Here is an 18,497-nt window from a genome sequence, read left to right as displayed (position 1 = left end):
ATTATTATTATTATTATTCCACTATGAAAATATATGTACAATAAATAATTTGGATTTTCACTATTAAAGAATCTCAATAAATAAACTACGGTCTAAACCTCGGGTCTTCAGCAGGGTCTCCCTCTCGTCGTGTGTCGGTCAGAGAGGGAATGAATTCAATCTTCAGTTTAGATTTTCTGAAAGCAGTCCAGCTGTCTGCACCGAGACTCCGTGAACAGTTCCTGAGAAGTTATCAAAGATCCATGAAGCTGCACCAGAAAGGACTAGAGGAAACACACACTGATCAAACGGCTTACCAAAAAAAATAAAACAGGCCACATTCAGCCTACCCGAAATTTGGACAAGGGCAGAAAAAAATCCGCAACGTTTCAATCGACGGGAGATTTAAAAAATAAAAAATAAAAAATAAAATCCTTTCGATGTTTAAAATTAAAAACAAAATAACTGCTTCTCTCTTAAACTACATAAAATCCTCAAAATAAAACCAGCAAGAAGAAAAAAACGTATTTAAAAACGAACCTAATTTTCATTCAGAAATGTTTCAGGAATGTTGCCGAGAAGCTTTTTAACAACAGGGTTTTTTTTCGCGTCCCTTCCGCTCGATTGTTCATCCATTCTTTTGAATTTTCTTTCCTCAGAAGTTGAGGTGCTGCAGGTCTATAGTGCACAGTGTGCTTGTGAACAAGTCGAAGTCCTCCTCGGAGAAATCCACCGGGCTGTCCAGGGAGCTCTGCAGGCTGGGGGACAGGCAGGCGTCCCCAGCGAAGAAGGTCAGGTCGGGGAGCGCCGATGATGAAGAGGCGGCAGAAGGAGCAGACGAGGCGATGGGGGTGATAGAGGAGTCCCGCTGCTCAGGGAATGACGGGTCGGCTGCCGGGGCCGCGGGCCCGGCCTCGTTCCGCGGCATCAGGGCCGTGTTCTCCGCGGAGTTGGTCGCGGTGAACGTCGGCGGGGAGAGCTGGGTCGCAGCAGAGTCGGAGGAGCCAGATGCTCCCGGCAGCGGTGGGCGTTCAGGAAGGTTCAATCGACCTCCCTCCTCCGGCGTGGGTTGTGCATTGTCCCCGCTGTCATTAACGTAGGCGGTGGGACCGGCGGCCGAAGATGGATTGCCGCCCCCCGGATCGCTCTCCGATGTAACCTCCCCGGTGCCAGATGCTTCCAGCGGCTGGCTTGAGTACGGGGAGGAGGCATCGGTGCCCTCGAGCGGCTCAAACCCGCCCGGGTCGCTGGATTCGTGGCTTCCTCCACTGCCGTCCCGGTGGTGCGTGGTCTGCCGCTTGTGTTTCATCCGTCGGTTCTGAAACCAAACTTTGACCTGCCGCTCGGTCAGATCCAACAGAGCGGCGATCTCCACCCTCCTGGGCCGACACAGGTACTTGTTGAAGTGGAATTCCTTCTCCAGCTCCAGCAGCTGGGTGTTGGTGTAGGCGGTGCGCAGCCGGCGGGACCCGGACCCTCCACCTTCCAGACCCGCCTGGCACGGGTCTGCTTGGAAACAAAGACAGGACACGGAGAAACAATTATGGAGATTTATTGTGTAAATATTTAATTAAAAATAAATTCAGGTCATATTATAATTCGTTATATTTCGAATCTACAGCATGAAAACCAAAACCTCTCCAGTTTTATTGCTCGCGAGAAATAAGCTGCTTCATCAAGGAGCAGAAATCCCCTCGGCTCTTCTGTCTGCAGCCCAATAAAGCAGTAATAAAACATAGAAATACACCTTCCAATTACAGCGGTAGCAAAATAGTCATAGCTGTAAAAGCCACCACTTTGGTGATTGTAAAATAAAAGAAAGAAAGAAAAACTGAATCAAAGTGCAAATACAGACAGATGATGATAAAAGCCTGAGAGCAGCGAGCTGCTGAGAGGCTGCAGCGTGTGATCCGAGGGATGCAGAGAGGAACATAAATAAATCACAGGACTGGAAGGAAATGTGTGTGGAAATGTGGGAATGTCAATGTGAAACGAATGTGGCGGTATCTGTCAGAAACACAACTAAAGCTGGGAATGGCTCTGAGACGGAAAAAGCGGCAAATTGGGCGAGAAAAAAGGTGAAAAATATATTTTCCACCAAAAACAAATATGGGGGGAACAAAAAGAGCAAGAAGGTTTTCACTGAGGTCAGTGTTGGAGACAGAGTTGACCTAAACCCCAGAACATCAGATTGTGTGGGGTGAGTTTCCTGTGAGGATGTAGCTTGGACTACACCACCCCACTCCACCCCCTCCATATTTGTCCGTCGCTTTGCCTCGGCATTATTTTTCCTATGTCCATCCAATATGGCGACCATCTCAGCTGTGTTGTGAATATTAGCAAGATGTTGCTGCTGATCTGGAAGCACACATGCAGTACACAGAATGGTACCCTCCAGGCTGCAGCAGCCATCAGGATGGATTAAAACCCCACCGTGCGTCTTTACGCACGATAAGATAACTAGTTTTACATGGAGAGAATGCATTTTAGAAATTTGGCCTTTAGATGCAGAAATTTGCCTGACACCGTGCTGGTGTGGAAGGTGTTAGTTATTGCTGAAATGTACACTGATCCTTTAAATGACGGGAGTCCGTGTTGATGGCTGCATTTTAAATGCATGATGGAAGACTGTGCAAAGCACTGCAGCATAATGCAGTGGTCGAGATATGGCTTCCCTGTTGAACACACACACACACACACACACACACACACACACACACACACACACACACACACACACACACACACACACACACACACAGACATACAGACAATAGCATGCAATGTGGAATAAATACTCCCTTATTTCTGACATAGCTGTGAAATAAAGATGCAAATAGAAAATCACGGAACATGCTGCGCACCGATCACATTTCCACCCCACACACATGCATACTGACCCCCGCATCCCACCATACCGACCTGTGGGTGACTCGATGCCCGCCGAAGCGTACCCAGAGGCGGTTGGTGACGGTGAGGATGAGGCGGGGGGGATGATGGCTCCGCCACCACTGGGCTTGGGGCACTTCTTGGCTGATTTCTTCTCCTTCATCCAGGGGAACTCGTGGGCCAGCGGACTGGCCGTGGCCGGGGCAGGGGCCTGGCCGGGCGGGCAGGGCTGCTGGGCGGTCCGGTGGTGCGTCTGGAAGCCATTAGTAACGGAGGTTCTCCGGTTCTGCTGGCTCCTTGCTGCCGGTCTCGGCTGGCTGGCTGTGCAGGGGCTGAGGCTGGGGATGGTGTGCTCGAAGGGAGGCGGAATTACTGTCGACTCCTTGATTGATGAAGTTTGAAATGACTCCAGGACGGCGGGGAAGGACGTCAGACACTCTGCTAGGGACGGCTGGCTGTTTATAAAACCGATCTCCCTCTCAAATTCAAAATTCATAGCTCCCTCAAACCCGTTTCACCCTCAAACGGCGAGACCCCCGAACAATCCCTACCCCAAAATAAAAAAATAAAAAAAAGAAACACATGCACGCACGCACGCTCGCACGAGCACACAGCACAATAGGTATGGCTTTTCCAAAAATAAAACGAAATGAAAAAAAACGCGCGAGCATGTAGGCTCCGGGCCGCAGTAGCGTAAATGCGGTGGCTATATAATAATTGTGTATATTGGTGATATTACTAGCGTATGGGGACCTCGGTAGGCTAAACTGAAGAACTATGGGGCGAAATTGCAGCCAATTCCTGATCATGTGACCCAAAACCAGCCAATCGGGGGCCCGGGCCTGGCGGCGGAGATGGCTGTGGGAAGCAGCATTATTATTTTTCTACCAAATGCTGTGGCTAACAGGAGCTACATCACAGGAGAGCTGCTATTGTTTTCTCGTAACGGGGGGTACATTCTGGAGGGAATAAACCGACAAGGCGACCGGTCGCCATGTGCGCCGTGTGGGTGGCAGGTCGGCGCATCCTGGCTCGGTGATAGCCTCGAACAATAGACATCTCGGACATTTCCCCGTCTTCTGGGTGATGTAACGACGATTAACATTAGGTAAACGGTGCTGGCCAGCGCCGTTTACAATATGTCCCCTTCAGGAAAGAAAACAAAGCTTCTTCCAGCACTCAGCTCATTAATCTTAGAAAGTGTGACAGAGGCTGAAAATTCCCAATTTAGAAGCAGAAAACTTGGAGAGGGTTTTAGATGGCGCAGCAGCTCAGGAGGAGAGGATGATGAAGATTTGTACTCAGCGGTAGTGCAGATGGAGCAGTTTGACTTTTAGCAGAGCAGACGGAAGCTTAGTTTATAGGAAAGGCAAAGAGGGAGGCCTATTGATGTGTAAGTGTGCACTTTTGTTTTTCAAAGACTTCTTGAATTTATGGTCAATAGGCCGGTGTGTGTGTGTGTGTGTGTGTGTGTGTGTGTGTGTGTGTGTGTGTGTGTGTGTGTGTGTGTGTGTGTGTGTGTGTGTGTAGAGAGAGTGAGTGAGTGAGTGAGTGAGAGAGTGAGAGAAGAGAAACCGAAATATTGTCTAAATATAACCTCCACCTAAAATAGCCTCTTAACACAGAGCCCACGGTTCCCCTCCCAGCTCTCTGCGCTGTGGTGTGTGCGTGTGAAATGTTCGGTGTGTTTACGTTAAGACGGAGGGAGTTCACAGGGAGGTCGCTGCGTGCAGCTGCTGAAAGAAAGAGAGCGCGCTCTTCTTCCTCTTTATAATCACAATAATAATAATAATATAATGCATCAGCAACAATACGAATGCTAATAAAATAGTGAGAGTGCGCTGAGTGGCCTTCAGACACAAAAAGACACGCATGTAAATTCACGTAAAGATCAAAATCTCGGGAGTTTGGCGGAAGATATTTTGGGGAGGGCCCGAGGAGACCCGAGTGGGAAAAAAAGTGCGGTGATCAATCTTTCTCTGGCTGCAAAGAGCCTGACAGCAGCCCCTCTCTGCCCAAATAACAAGAAACCCTCCAGTCCCCCTCTGCCTCTCTCCTTCTGCGTTCAACGTGTTTTATCGTTTTTACGCGCAGCCACTACGCGCAGCGTCCCGCAGAACTATTTTCTGTATTTTAATCATTTTTAAAAATTGCTCAGATGGATGAGAACTTATTTTTAATTTTTTTTTTTTTTTAGCTCGCTTGCCTTCTCCCCTCTCTCACGCCGTTTGGCTTCACTCCCCTTTCCCTTGAGAAAGATGCAGAAAGAGCAGAAATGTGTGTGGGAGTGAGGGCCATTGAAGGCAGCAGAAAGAGCAGCAGTGAGTAGGCCGGGTCTGCCTGAACACACCGAACACAAACCCACACAGCAGACACGAGGAGTGCTGACTGAGCAGCACAACACACCACGTCGGTTCCCTCTTTCATTTATTTTTAAAACGAGTTTTATATATATATAATTTTTTACTTTTTTATTTTTATTTTTTTAAATATCCTGGGAGTTTGTTGGGAGTCCTGCAGAGGAGCAGAAACTGATTTTCTAATGCCAGTCCTGACACGGAGCGGGAACGTCGACTGAGGATGGGAATTTGTGCCTTTTTATTTCATCCTATTATATTTTATTTTATTAAGAGGTTTTTAACAATAACAGGGAAACCAGTCAAAACGTCATTCACAATTTAATTTCATTAATTTGACTCATTTGTAAAAAGAAAACTAAAAAAGGAGGGAGAGAGAATGTTAAATAAAATGTATTACTACTCCTTCATTTTGTTCAGTCCACTAAGGACCCTGATGTTTGATCTATTGGCACGACTGCTCTAATTTTGCTTAATTCTACTTATTGTACTGATTATTTCGTCGAATTTGTCGCTCCTGGAGGATAAAACAGGACATTTATCTGACAGACTTCCCGCCGAATAATACATCTTAAAAGTGTCCTCATCAAATTGGACTTGGTTTGTTTGAACACTTGCCGATCTGTGCGCGCAGTAACAGCTGCAGTAATAGCTGCAGTAATAGCTGTACTGTTGTCAGCAGTGTCAGCCGAGCTGAAGCTGAGCTGAGCTCTCCGTCTGTTTTTATGAGGCAATAAATTAGATCCAATCTCATCTTATTGTGTTTTTATTGTCTGTTAGTCCAACGGAGATGTAAAGGGAAGTGCGGCCATTATTTATGGGAGCCTGATTTATGTCCAAAGTTTTATGCTGCTCTCAAACGTCTGAGCGCGTGCAAGAGACAGAGAGAGAAAGGGGTGGGCTGAGCTGTGGGTTAGAGACCACGTGACCGGGCCGAGGCGCGGGCCCCGGGCCCGTCCCCGGGCCTCTTTTGTTTTTCATTTTAGATGTAAACATGAACACAGAGGACACAGGACACAGCCGCAACAGGACGAGCGGCACCTGTGCTCGTATGAAGAAAAGTTGAGGAAAGTCAAATTATGAATTATTACAAATCAAAAGCAAAAGATTGAAATAGTTATCTAATGCTGTTTCTGCATGGTGACACTAAGGCCAGAAAGGTGTCAAAGAAATAGGAGCTCAACTCCAAACACCTGCTGGAGGCCTCATCAGGTTCTCCTGCTCTATTTTAACCACACGGTCTGAACTCATTTGTCAGATGTGAAAACTGACCAGCATGGACACTGAAAAGTTCTTGAACGCAGACCTGTAGTTCTGCTCTGCGGGTGTCACAAAGAACAACAGTGTTTGAATTGTTTAGCTGAAGACTGGCAGCAAATCAAGCAGTTAGTCAAATCAATTCTGACATTTGACTGAAAGTTGCGGTGGGAAGCAGCTCAGTACGTCTTATCACACAGCAGATCTCTGGTTCTGGTCATAAATAGCATTATTATAAATCTATAATGCTACCGTGCAGTGATTGGTACATTAGTCCACAGTAGCTGTGTAGTTTGTATTATTAAAGGAACAGATCTGAAGGTTAAACGTGTCTTCTTTTGACATGTTACATGTGTCTTTCAGATTCAGGATGAACATTTTCTGATAGTGATGCCATGTTTGAATGTTTTAGCCTCAGGTACTGACCCGATATTTAATCCTGGCATCAGTGTCAGGTCATCAGTGAACCAGAGACGGGCTGTTTGAAAGAAGTCCCACCTGATGTGGGATTCATAGCAGCTCTTTGTTCCCTTTAACTTTCACTGATAGAACTCATCAGCCCAGAAAATAAACGCAGAACAAATAGTTACAGTGTTTGATATCATTATATGCTTCTGATGTTTTATATAACTTTATAATATTTAGAGTTCCTACCTTTTCAGTATTTTTGTGTTTTAAAGTTGCTCATCAATAAAACGATGCATCATCACAGAACCTGACTTAAAGTTGGAAGTTAGTTGATCTCTAATTCTGCTGTTTGATGACTTGCACAATTTCATACTTGATGTTTTCTGACCCAGTTGGCAGCCAATGGGAGCGCAGCAGTGCGGCTTGTTGTCTGCGTGTTGCCATAACAATGAATACAATCAGAGTTCACCTGACAATAGCATGACTGCGTTTCAACGCAGGAATGTGCAGGTTCATTTCCGTAATTATTCACCGGAACAGCAGGAGTCCCGTTTCTCACTGAGCTTCTTAAAAAAACTGACCATAGCTCTGAATAACATAACATTTTATTAAAGAATTGTTTGACAGACAACTCTCTCAGCAATGAAAGAAAAAGGAGCTACAAAGGACAAAGAAAGAAGTTGTTTTTCTCCAAAAAGACTCGATCTTTTTTCCAGCTAATAGTTTGTCTAAATATTCCCACTAAGCCCGGGCGGGTCACCGATCCCCATCCCTGCCTGTTCCCTGTACAAGCCAAGACATTTATGTACAAGGGTCATTATAGGAACATAAAAACTACTTATTTTCTTCTAAAATACAAGAACTAAAAAAATGTAACTTCAGTACAATGGACAAGAAGAAACACAATGTTGTTTTTTTTTCTTTCATAACAGGTAAATACTAAAAAAGTACAGTATTTTTTTCTCGATATAAATACATGAAGGATAAATAATAATAATACAAAACAGAAAGTCTCTTTAAACTGGCTATAACAAATAAATATTTATATATGAATGTTCACTCGAACACACATTTGCGAAAGACGCTTTGATTGGAGGGCCTTCCGTCTTCAAAATAAGATTTTATTATTTTTACCTTTAACCATCAAAATGTAAACTCTAAGTGCAATAATGATGCCCGGGAGTGAGAACGTGTCACATCTGCACTTTTAACAACAACATGCAGGATTTACCTGGTGAGCATCGGTGAGGACCAATCAGAGCCCAGCTTTAGCGCAGGTCGTCTCACTGACGCCTCAACACGCGTGTTAAACGTGCAGCGTGTACACGTGAGCTCACCTCCATGGGACATGCATTTTTGTTCAAATATATACCCTGTATCCACGTTTAAAAGTCAAGATATTTGAGAACAAAACAAAAACAATAGAAAATGTGGACTTTTACGCGTTGGTGTCGGCGGATGTCAGAGAGCCCTCCGGAGTGATAGAGCGAGGAGGGCGGTGACTTCCCCCGACAGACAACCACGTGTTCTCCACTCTTCTTAGTTACCCTGTGTCGATGATGTGCTAAAATAGGAACATTAAAACGTTCTCCTCCGTGTGTTTGTGTGAAGATGTCAGCAGCTGGCGGACCCTGCCTGTGGAGGTGTGTCAGGGGAAAGGAAGCTAGCTTAGCATTGCTGTGTGTGTGTGTGTGTGTGTGTGTGTGTGTGTGTGTGTGTGTGTGTGTGTGTGTGTGTGTGTGTGTGTGTGTGTGTGTGTGTGTGTGTGTGTGTGTGTGTGTGTTAGCGTGTGTGAAGGTGTGATCAGCTAAAGTAGCTTAGCACGGATATGTGTCTGGGAGCTAGTTTGAGTTTCTTAAACCCTGTAAGAGTGATGGAGGGTGTGTGTGCTGATTGATGTGTGTGTGTGGGGGGAGGGGGGAGTCTGTGGGGGATTGTGGGATGTTTTGCCTTCGTTAGAAGCCATGTGCTGCTGCCACAGACAGGAAACGGTGGGTTAGTAGTGACCGGGACAGAGACGGCGGCGGCAGGAGGAGACACAGTGAAGCAAGGACCGTCCAGTGGTTTTAATGTGCTTCGTGAAACGGGGGGGGGGGGGCTGTGTGGGGCTGTGTGCTCCCTCTATCTGGCTGATGGAGAGGCAGAGCCCTGCACATAGCTCAGCCCGGCTGACAACAACATGTGTAGCCTGGAGGGGGAGCGAGCTCGGCCTCGTAAATCTGAGCACCTCGTTAACAGCCCATTAAAATCTCAACTATTTCATTTAGCAGGCGGGAGTCCCGTTTGTATATGTGCATCTTAGGGGGGAGATTTTATTATCAAAGTACAATTTTAAACCACATAGAGTTATGTGTTGTATTTTACTGCTGCTGAGATTTGCTCCGCCCACACACAACCTGTGTGGAGGAGTCCAGGACGTCAGACATCCGTCCCGCAAGGCGTTTAATTAGTGACGCTGCGGTTCTTTTTGCTGAGTGACTTCAATATGATGCAAACATTTTTTTTTCATTTCAGATTTCTTTTTTATAGTTTCTGACAAATATTTCGAATCAAAAGCTTCTTGTTTTGTTTCAACACGAAAGTGTTGAGACAGAACATTATCAGTCTGATTGCAGCCGATATTTCCCTGAACCACGCATAGGACACGTGTTGTCCCGTGGGGGCCGCGTGGGGGACATGTGACCGTCCACCACACCTACGATCAGCCTCACCGTCAACAAATGCACTCGGAGTAGAGTAGACGTTGCTCTTAAAGGGTTCGTGAAGGAGTTGTAAACATTTGTAGAAAGAGTTGTGAAGTGAAAGCTGAATGTCTGGCAGCCCAAACAGTCTGATAACACTCTGTTGGAGATGTTGAGAAGCTACTTTGGATGTCTGTAGTTTTACTCAGCGTTAGTGTCTTTTATCGACTGATCCTGCAACATGAGGGTTTTGGGTCCATCTCTGTTACTTGACACTAGGAAGAGCCTCAGCCTTTGTAAAATGATATTAACAGCTCTTTCCAGGCAGCAGTGAAAGCTGCAGCCCTAATCAGATTAGATGAAGCTCTTAACGATGGCAGTGGAAACGGGAGGGGGGAGGGGGGGCTTTGTGTGTGAAGAGCACAGGACAAACCACCGGAGGGCTCCTGCCTGTCTTGTTGTGTCCCTCCTGCAACCCCCCTCCCCCCACGTGTTAGTGGAACTATTCTGTCGTCTTCACTACTTCCTACGTTGTCGTATTTTGTTTCCAAACCTGCTACAGGTGAGTGAGCTTGGGTGCTTCCTGGATTCTGCCCTGAGTCGAGGTGTGGTGCGCCGACAGCTCGGTGTACGTGGGGTGTGTGGGCGGGTCGCAGGGCCCCGGGGGGCCCCCTCCGCCTACGTGATGCTGGTTGGCGGCCGACATGGGCCCCGCGCCGTTGTAGTCCATGGTTTGGTGATGCTGCGGCGTGGGGCCGAGGTGGTTTAGCCCGTACATGGAGGGCCCCGATCCGGGCATGGGTTCCACGTAGCTGCCACCCCCCACGTAGACTGGACTGGCCTGCATGTTGGTGGGAGTCCCGTAGCCGGTGCTGTTGGCCTGCACCAGGCCGTGGTGGGGATGGGGGTCGCCATAGTCTGGGTCTGGGGCGCCGTACTTCTGCTGGGTGGGGCAGCCCTTCATGGGGACATTGGAGTAGGCAGTGGACATGGAGTAAGACACACCCTGGTGGGGCTTGCCGAAGGACGGTGGAGACGGGGCATCGTAGCCTGGGCCCCCGCCTCCGCCCCCCACTCCCATGGGGTGCATCGAGTTGAGGAAACTGGCAGAAGACTGCATGGACAGAGGCGGGGAGCCCGTCGGAGAGGGCCCTCCAGAGCTGGAGCTCAGGCCCTTCAACTTCTGGTCCTTCTTGTACTTCATGCGTCGGTTCTGGAACCAGATCTTGATCTGGCGCTCGGACAGGTTGAGCAGGTTGGCCATCTCCACGCGCCGCGGCCGGCACAGGTACCGGTTGAAGTGGAACTCCTTCTCCAGCTCCACCAGCTGGGCGCTGGTGTACGCCGTACGAGCCCGCTTCGACGACGCCGAGGAGCCTCCGGTGGGACTCTTCTCCCCGCTGCTGCCGCTCTCAGCTCCCCCTGAAGCTGAGGACACACGAGAAGACATTCAGGTGAGAAACGGCAAGGCAGAAAAACAGAGGGACAATGAAGGTGAACAAAGGGGAGGTTACAGGGTAGAAGAAAAACAATCAGAAGAAGAAAGAAGTTAAAGTGTGAGAACTGTACAGAAACCTGGATGCTAAACAGGAAGACAGGGAAAGAAACGGATCAAATGAAAATGGAGAGAGCGAGGAAGGTAGAGAGAGTCTAACCCAATCAGGCGGCACACTGGAGGAAATTGAAAGCATTCAGGTTCTTAATAAAGCAGCAGGGGGGTCCGCGCAGGCCGGCTGAATTATCCCTTGATATTAGTTGTCAACACTTCATAACAGTGGCAGTTATTAAGAGACGGAGGCCCCGCTGCTGGGCGAGGGCAGCTAAATTGCATCTTGGCTGGAAAGACGAACCCCCCACAGCAACAGTAGCTGCAGCACCAGGACAGCGAGCAGGAAGTGATGTCATCCTGCTCTCACTTCAACCGGCTCTCCAATTTCTCACTACATTCATGTCATCGTAAGACTGACTTCTGATTGGACTAGAAACAGGAAGGAGTTTGAACGCTTTTTGAAATGCCTTCTGTTGGTGTTTGGGTAAATCTCCTGACTCTTGAGCTTTGGACAGAACCTGCTACCTGCCGGCTGATTGTGCATCACTCTTTGTAAACTCAAGTGACAAAAACACTTCCTGCGTCTCTGTAATAATAAAGTGGTTTCTCATGATGCTTTCCATCATTTGTCTACAAGCAATAAAACCTGGAGCACCTCAAATATACCACTTACCGTCACTGGATAAAAACAGCCGTGAGCTTCTTTCACACATATCACACCTTACTGACAAAACGATAAATAATAATATTGCAAAATAAGTTGCAAAACTCTCGAAGCTCAAGTCGCCCGTTGGTATGTGAACGTTATGAAGCCTCCGGTTCTGATTCTGTCCATCACCATGACTACACCACAGGCCTGTCAATCAAACTGACACGCCCCCAAAAACAGGTCTTCTTGAATCTTCTTTTCTAATGAATGAGGGATTATTTTCAGATGGACCTCCAGAAAACTAAGAAGAAGGAGTGACTTTAGCTAACAACACCGAGATAACTGATGGACACATTTTATTCACTTTGGATTTGATGAGAGAAGTTGAATGGGAGTCTATGGAGCCGGAGGCTTTTTGGAGCCGACCTCTAGTGGCACTCGCTGGTATTGCAGCTGAAAACACTTCTGCATCGGAACCATTTTTCAGAGCCGGAAGCTACGAACACATTTAAATACAGTCTGAGCCTGAACATGCGCCTCTAAATGTCCCAAGAACCGGAGGGAATGAAAAGCTTCGTCCTGCAGCTTCCATGTCAGAGATTAAAAAAAAAAAGTGTTGCTGCCACTGGTTTCGATCTGCAACGACGATGTTGTTCTCAAAGTAACAGCAATCTTCAAAGACTACATACGACCCGTTGTGTTCACGAGGCTGTAAGGTGTCAGGTGTCAGTTTAATGTGGAAAGTTGAAACAGGAAGTTTGTCTTTAAACTGTGACGGATGGTTTGGTAATAATCTTACTGTTCTTCAATTTGTTTTGCAAATAACTTTGACTCACTTTGTTCATAACGTGTTTCTTGCTGTGATTTCAGGTCTGTGATACGGAGCTATAAAATAAACCTGAACAGCTCTGTGTCTTCAGTCTGCTCTGAGGTCATCCTTGCTGAGACAACCCTGAAGGTGTTTGTCTCTTTCTACTCGAGTCCGAACGTTAAAGGCTCAAAACGAGCGGCGTCCATCAGTGATCTGACTTCCGTTGCAGCAGGATTCTTCTTCGATCTTGATTTTGATTCTATCATGAACAGAGCGACAGTCGCTGCTCCGTGTGCGAGGCTGCAGCAGGGATGTGATGCCATGTGCCCGTGTGAACGCTTGTAATGTGTTCATGCTAATAATAGCTGCTGCAGTGGAGTGCAAAGTAAGACCTGAGATGCTCTCGTGTTTATTTATGTGGACGGAAAGATAATAGCGGGAAACACGATGTCATCTAAACGATTGATTCAAGTCCTCATCAATAAACAGTCCGATCTGTGAGCAGCTCTCATTATGGCTCAACGTATTTTTACTCATTAATTCCCACCAACTCTACGAAGTTATCCGTCTGCTCTTCACCTCTTATCTCACACGCAGATGATTTTCAAATTCATCATCCTCTTGTATGTTTGTTCCATTTCAAATGTCGGCCTGTCGTTCTCTCTCTCCTGAAAATCTATCCATCTGTTATCGTATTTAAATTCATCCTGTTAATATCTTCCTACCTACAATGAGTAGAGGAGAGAGGAGGAGGAGGAGGAGAACGGAAATGAACGGAGGTCAGGTTAGTAGACTGCTGTAATGAACTCCTGACGGCTCAGAGGTCATCCAAGAGGCAAAATGCCACTAAAGTTTATGAATCAAGTCCAACTTCTGCTCTTTAGTTCGGTTCTGACACCGTCCTTCTTTCAACCACCTCGACAGCTGAGCTGACCGATGATCTGATTTTCAACAAATATGATAACATGCAGCGCAGCAGGTACCAGCTGTCTGCGATCGCCGCCCCGTCTGAACCAGTGGAAACCTGTTCTGCCATAATAGCCTCAGAAACCCGGTGAATCCTCTGGGAATCTGGGCCTGGAAAGAGGATGCTGATAAGAGAGGTGAGGAAAGAGGGAGGTGGTGACGGGAAAGGAGAAGGCGGGATAACAAGGACACTAATGAGAGAGGGGGAGAGGAGGGAAGAGAGGGATGGTGGTGATGCTGTGGAGCTATGGGAGTGGATCAAAGACACAGACAGACAGACAGACAGACAGACAGACTCAGGTGCAGTGAGACACACCGTTGCCAGAGTTGTTGCTGGGTGAACCGTTTTTCTGCTTGGTCGCCTGCCGACTCTCCTTCATCCAGGGGAAGATGTGTTTGGCCAGCGTGGGGTTGGGCGGCAGTGAGGAGGAGGAGGAGGACGAGGTGGAGGAGGATGTGGAGGAGGAAGAATTGGAGGACTTATTGGGGGCTGATTTAGAGACTGATGAGGCCCCAGCACTGCCCCCCGGCTGCTGAGCCCCGGTATTGCTGTTGCTGCTGGGGTTGGGGGGCAGCGGGGGGGACACCTGGGAGCCCGGGTGGTGCTCAGGCGGCAGGCTGGGCCGCATGCAGCTGCCATTCAGCTCCTTGGTCTTGGCTAGCTGCTGCTGCTGCTGGTGGCTGCCATTACTGCCCAGTGACTGTAAAGAGCAGGCAGAGCGCTGGTACGAATCCACATCCAGATGGGCCGCCGACTGGAAGGCCGGCTGGTGGTGGGACACTGGGACCGGGGCATCGTAGCCCCCAAAGCCGTTGGCGGCGGCTGCGGCCGCGGCCGCGCCTGGCACCTGGTAGGACGAGTAGCCACCAAAAAGCGTCGAGGAGTTGTCGTAGTATGTTGTCTTCTGCATTTCTGAGAGAAGTGGCGGCGTCTTCTGGTGCTCCGGTCCTTATTGAGAGCCACTGCCGGAAGACCATTTGGTACCAGGGGTCACGTGACGGTGTCTCTCCAACGGTCCCCTGCAATCTGACCTAAGAGGTTAGCAGAGACAGAATAAAGAAATGAGAGAGATAAATCCATCTTCCTGCAATGAAAGGCGTCATGACATGAATAGAAACCACTGCTTTTCTTTCCTCACCCCCTCCCCTCCCCCTCCCCTGGCAGCCCAGTGCACAGCCTGCAGATGCTCGGGTGGAGGGGGCACGGGGAGGGCACACACACACAAACAACACACACACACACACACACACATACTATTGTTCAATTTTCACAGAAATGTCGACTTAATTCAAACAGTAGTTCACATTAGTTATTATTTCTATTATAGTCAGTTATTGTTCCTTGGCTTTTATCACTATTATGATAAGTTATTATTACCATTATAATTATTTATTATTACCATCATAACTAGTTATTATTACCATTATAATTATTTATTATTACCATTATAAATCGTTTTTATTACTGTTATAATTAGTTATTATTACCATTATAATTAGTTATAATCACTATTCGAATCAGTTAATATTACAATTATAATCAGTTATTATAACTGTTCGAAATAGTTGTTATTACTATTAAAGTTAGTTATTATAATAAGGCCTGACACAATGTAGTTGTCGATTTATTAGTTATTATCATTTCTATTGACTGATCATTTTATTTAAAAAAATGTATTTAAATCAAATAAAATCGCCGATGAGCAGGTTTAATGATGTTTTTCTACTTGAGATAATTGGCCTGCATGCTGAGTATTGTGTTTTTCCAGTAAAGCATTGCCCCATCATGTCTGCTGTTATTGGCTCTCAACGTGACATTGTGTTGTGTAATGGCGGCAGTGGCTGCGGCCTGTGTGACTGATGTAGGTGGCCTATTTCTGTCACCCTCCGCCGTCCACATGTGATTTACTGTATCCCGCCCGTGCGGCTGTTACCTCACTCTCAGCCGTCCCCCGCCACGAGCGATCATTGTTTCTGATTAACGGGCTATTTCTGCATCACAGTCCACTTTTCAACCGGTCAGCGGAAGATTGTTGGAGTTATTGAGATTTTTAGATTTTCTAAATGAAGTAAAAAAAAAATTAAAAAATTAAAAAAAAAAAAAAAAAAAAAAAACGTGGGGGGAGAAAAAATAGGCTGTTAATAGAAGTCATATTCAAATGTCTCCCAGCTGGCATGGGGGTTTTAAATCCAGTCACCATGTGGAGGAAAGTTTCTGAAAATATTGCTTTCAATTTTCTTTTGGGTTTTTGGTCATTTGGTTCATATTGTGGGCCTGACAACGAACGAAAAAAATATACAAAACACTTGGAGACAAACAAGGCACATCACAGAGGGAGAAAGGAAGAGCCCACTTGGAGCTCCTTCCTCCTCAGGAGATGAAATGTTTACCGGGGAGAAGCGCAGGAGAGGCGGCTCTGTCAGCACTCGACCCCGGCTACACTCCAGCCACCTCCGGCTGAACTACTGAGGCTCCGCGGTCATTTATCTCCAAACAACAGAAGCGAAGTTCATCTGAAACGACGGCGTTTGTTCGGAGCTACATGTTGTTGTTTTTTTTAATTATTATTATTTATATTCTGAACATTAAAAAAAAAAAGAAGAAGAAAATGAGTGACAATGTTCTGGTTGAATAAAAAGAAATACTAATTTGCATGATGATAATAACGGAAGTCTTGAAAAAATATGTTGGTCCAGAAATAAATAAATAAATCCTACTTCAATTTGGGATGATTTCATAATCTGGTAAAATTGTGAAAGCCTACAATAATAAAATATTTCCCTTTGAACCTTTTTTTTAAGATGTATCAGGAATATTTGGTTGCTAACATGAGGCAGTCCAGCCTGACTCCAGCTCTCAGCACGTCACACATGTCAGCCATTTATCTTTCTGCGAGACAAGCTGGAATCCTAATTATTTACTCGGAGGAATAGTCCGGAGGAAGGAGGGAGGGAGGGAGGGGAGGCCGAGCAGCGGGCCGCTGGAGGAGGAATACCTTATTAAATCATATTCCTGTTTCGCCATTAAACGGGACACGTAATGTCTGGCCCCTGGCATGTAGGGCCACAGCTTAATACAATCAGCAAGTTTTCCTGGACGCCTCCTCCCTCCGTCATCCTCCTGAAACAAACCCAAAGGCAGAGCGCGGCCTGTCCTGGTGTCCACTGTCTCCGCTTTATCGACGGATATAAAATTACAAATGGCGCCTGCGATGAAGAGCTGTGCAGGCACGAGACGCATTAAGTTGGACAATCCACGCACTCCTTATCCCATTAACGGACACGCACGGAGCACCGGAGAGGGGCCAGGGGCCAGGGGAGAGCCGGCTCGCAGCTCTGCAGGCAGCACGCAGCCAAGCCTCTAAAATCTCATTCCAAATACACCGTTCAAACATTTGAATAAGAATCCAAATACCTGTCGAATAATATTTTAAAAATATAAATATACATATAATTTTTTTTTTAAAACGCGCGCGGGGAAGGAGAGAGCCTGGAAGTGGATGATCCGTCAGAAACATGGTGGCGGTGTAAATAAACAGCTGAGAGGAGGACAGAGCGGAGAGGACAGGAAGAAAAGGACAGAGATGGACGGCGGAAAGAAGAAGGGGGTGGTGGTGGTGGTGGTGGTGGTGGTGGGGAGCTACGGCACCTTCCAGCGTTGTGAACTCTTCTTGAACCGGGATTGAAGTCATTCGGGCCATAAATCACCGAGCCGCCCTCCGCCGTTCACAAACTGCACAGCCAACAAACACACCGTATCTCTGGTTTGTTGTTTTCAGCTCGTGCGTTTACCGGCTGGCCTGTTCCCCGCCGGTGACGTTCCTTACCTTCCTTAGCCCCGGTGGTCCCGGTCCAGTCCGGCACGGATCGAGCAACGCCGCATCACAGATAAGTCCTCACGCACGTTTCGCGTGGTGATCAATAATAATAGCAAGTAAATAAATAAATAAAATAAATAAATAAATAAGGAATCCAGTGGATTTCTGCCTCGGTCCGCTCTCCTCCTCCTCCTCCTCCTCCTCTCCTCTTCCTCGCTCCACAAACCCCGCTGCTCCTCCGGTGCTCGGCCGCTTGCTGCCACCACAACACCTCCACGAGCCACAGCAGCAGCGGGAGACCGGGCTGCGCGAGCGGGACGGACACCGTGTGGCATGAACGGCTGGCGGAAGAGCCTGAGGGGGGCAGCCCGGTATCTACCGAGCCGAATTCACCGACAGGCTTGGTTTAGGCTACAGGCAGGCTAGCTAGCGCGCGAGCTGAACGAGTTTACCGGGAGCCTGCCTGCTGCCTGCTCGCGCCCCCGCCCCCTCCACCTCCACCCTCCGCCCCAGCACCAGCACCAGCACCAGCGCTGCCTGCACCGCTGCTGGCTGATAACAATGGCCTCAGATGTGTCGCTCACAGCCTGCCAGACAAACAGCTTCTCCGCACAGCGTCACCCCATCGCATGTTGGGTGTCCCTCGTTTTATGTCCCCTCTTCGGTTCTGTCCCTCCGTCTCCCCGGGTCTCCTGTCTCTCCCTCCCTGTCCGGGTTTCTGCGCTCTCGCCTCGCCGCGCTCTCCGCAGGCTACACGGTACCAGCCCGGAGGGGTGGCGGTAGTGGCCTTGGTGCTCTCACCATGGTGTTGACACCCCGCGCGGCTCTCAGCGGCGCTCACGGGGCTGTACCGAACCAGATCTCGGGGCTCGACGGTTCCCTCATCAGAAACTCAGCGTCACTCTCAGATTATGCTAATTTCTGTGGCTGGACGCGGAGCACGCAGGCGGCATGTTGGCTCTACACAACCAGGCCTGTGGGCTTCTTTTCCACGTGTCACCGTGAGGTCTGAAGAAGCTCTCTGAACTACTTTCTATGGTAGTTATGGTAACATACAGCCTGCCCCTGGACCTGTTCACCAGCTGAACTTGGGCCCAACTTTTACGCACAATAAAAACAACATTTCAGGACTG

The 18,497-nt window shown here is 47.8% G+C and overlaps 2 protein-coding genes across 2 annotated transcripts in view; both read right to left on the bottom strand.

The window, feature by feature from the left end:
- Positions 1 to 548: 548 nt before the first annotated feature.
- Positions 549 to 3,364, bottom strand: hoxb2a (homeobox B2a). The gene is made up of 2 exons (XM_069709942.1): positions 2,902 to 3,364; positions 549 to 1,485 (listed from the first exon to the last, which is right to left on the bottom strand). The coding sequence occupies exons 1-2, from the start codon at positions 3,362 to 3,364 to the stop codon at positions 635 to 637; spliced, it is 1,314 nt and encodes a 437-aa protein (XP_069566043.1). The 3' UTR covers positions 549 to 634.
- Positions 3,365 to 7,477: 4,113 nt separating this feature from the next.
- The window catches only part of hoxb3a (homeobox B3a), a 49,465-nt gene continuing 38,445 nt past the window's right edge, over positions 7,478 to 18,497 (bottom strand). Inside the window, exons 4-5 of the mRNA XM_069709925.1 lie at positions 13,863 to 14,578; positions 7,478 to 10,999 (exon numbers count right to left, since the gene is read on the bottom strand). Coding sequence (XP_069566026.1) covers positions 10,128 to 10,999; positions 13,863 to 14,457 — 1,467 coding nt within the window. The 5' untranslated portion in view covers positions 14,458 to 14,578 and the 3' untranslated portion in view covers positions 7,478 to 10,127. The remainder of the gene's footprint in view (positions 11,000 to 13,862; positions 14,579 to 18,497) is intronic.

Source organism: Brachyistius frenatus, unplaced genomic scaffold, assembly GCF_029030835.1.
Source record: "Brachyistius frenatus isolate BFR_SWC_R1_liver_20210118 unplaced genomic scaffold, ASM2903083v1 Contig_87, whole genome shotgun sequence".
NCBI lineage: Eukaryota > Metazoa > Chordata > Actinopteri > Embiotocidae > Brachyistius > Brachyistius frenatus.
The sequence above is the reverse complement of the archived record's forward strand: the minus strand, read 5'-3'. Positions and strand labels throughout refer to the sequence as shown.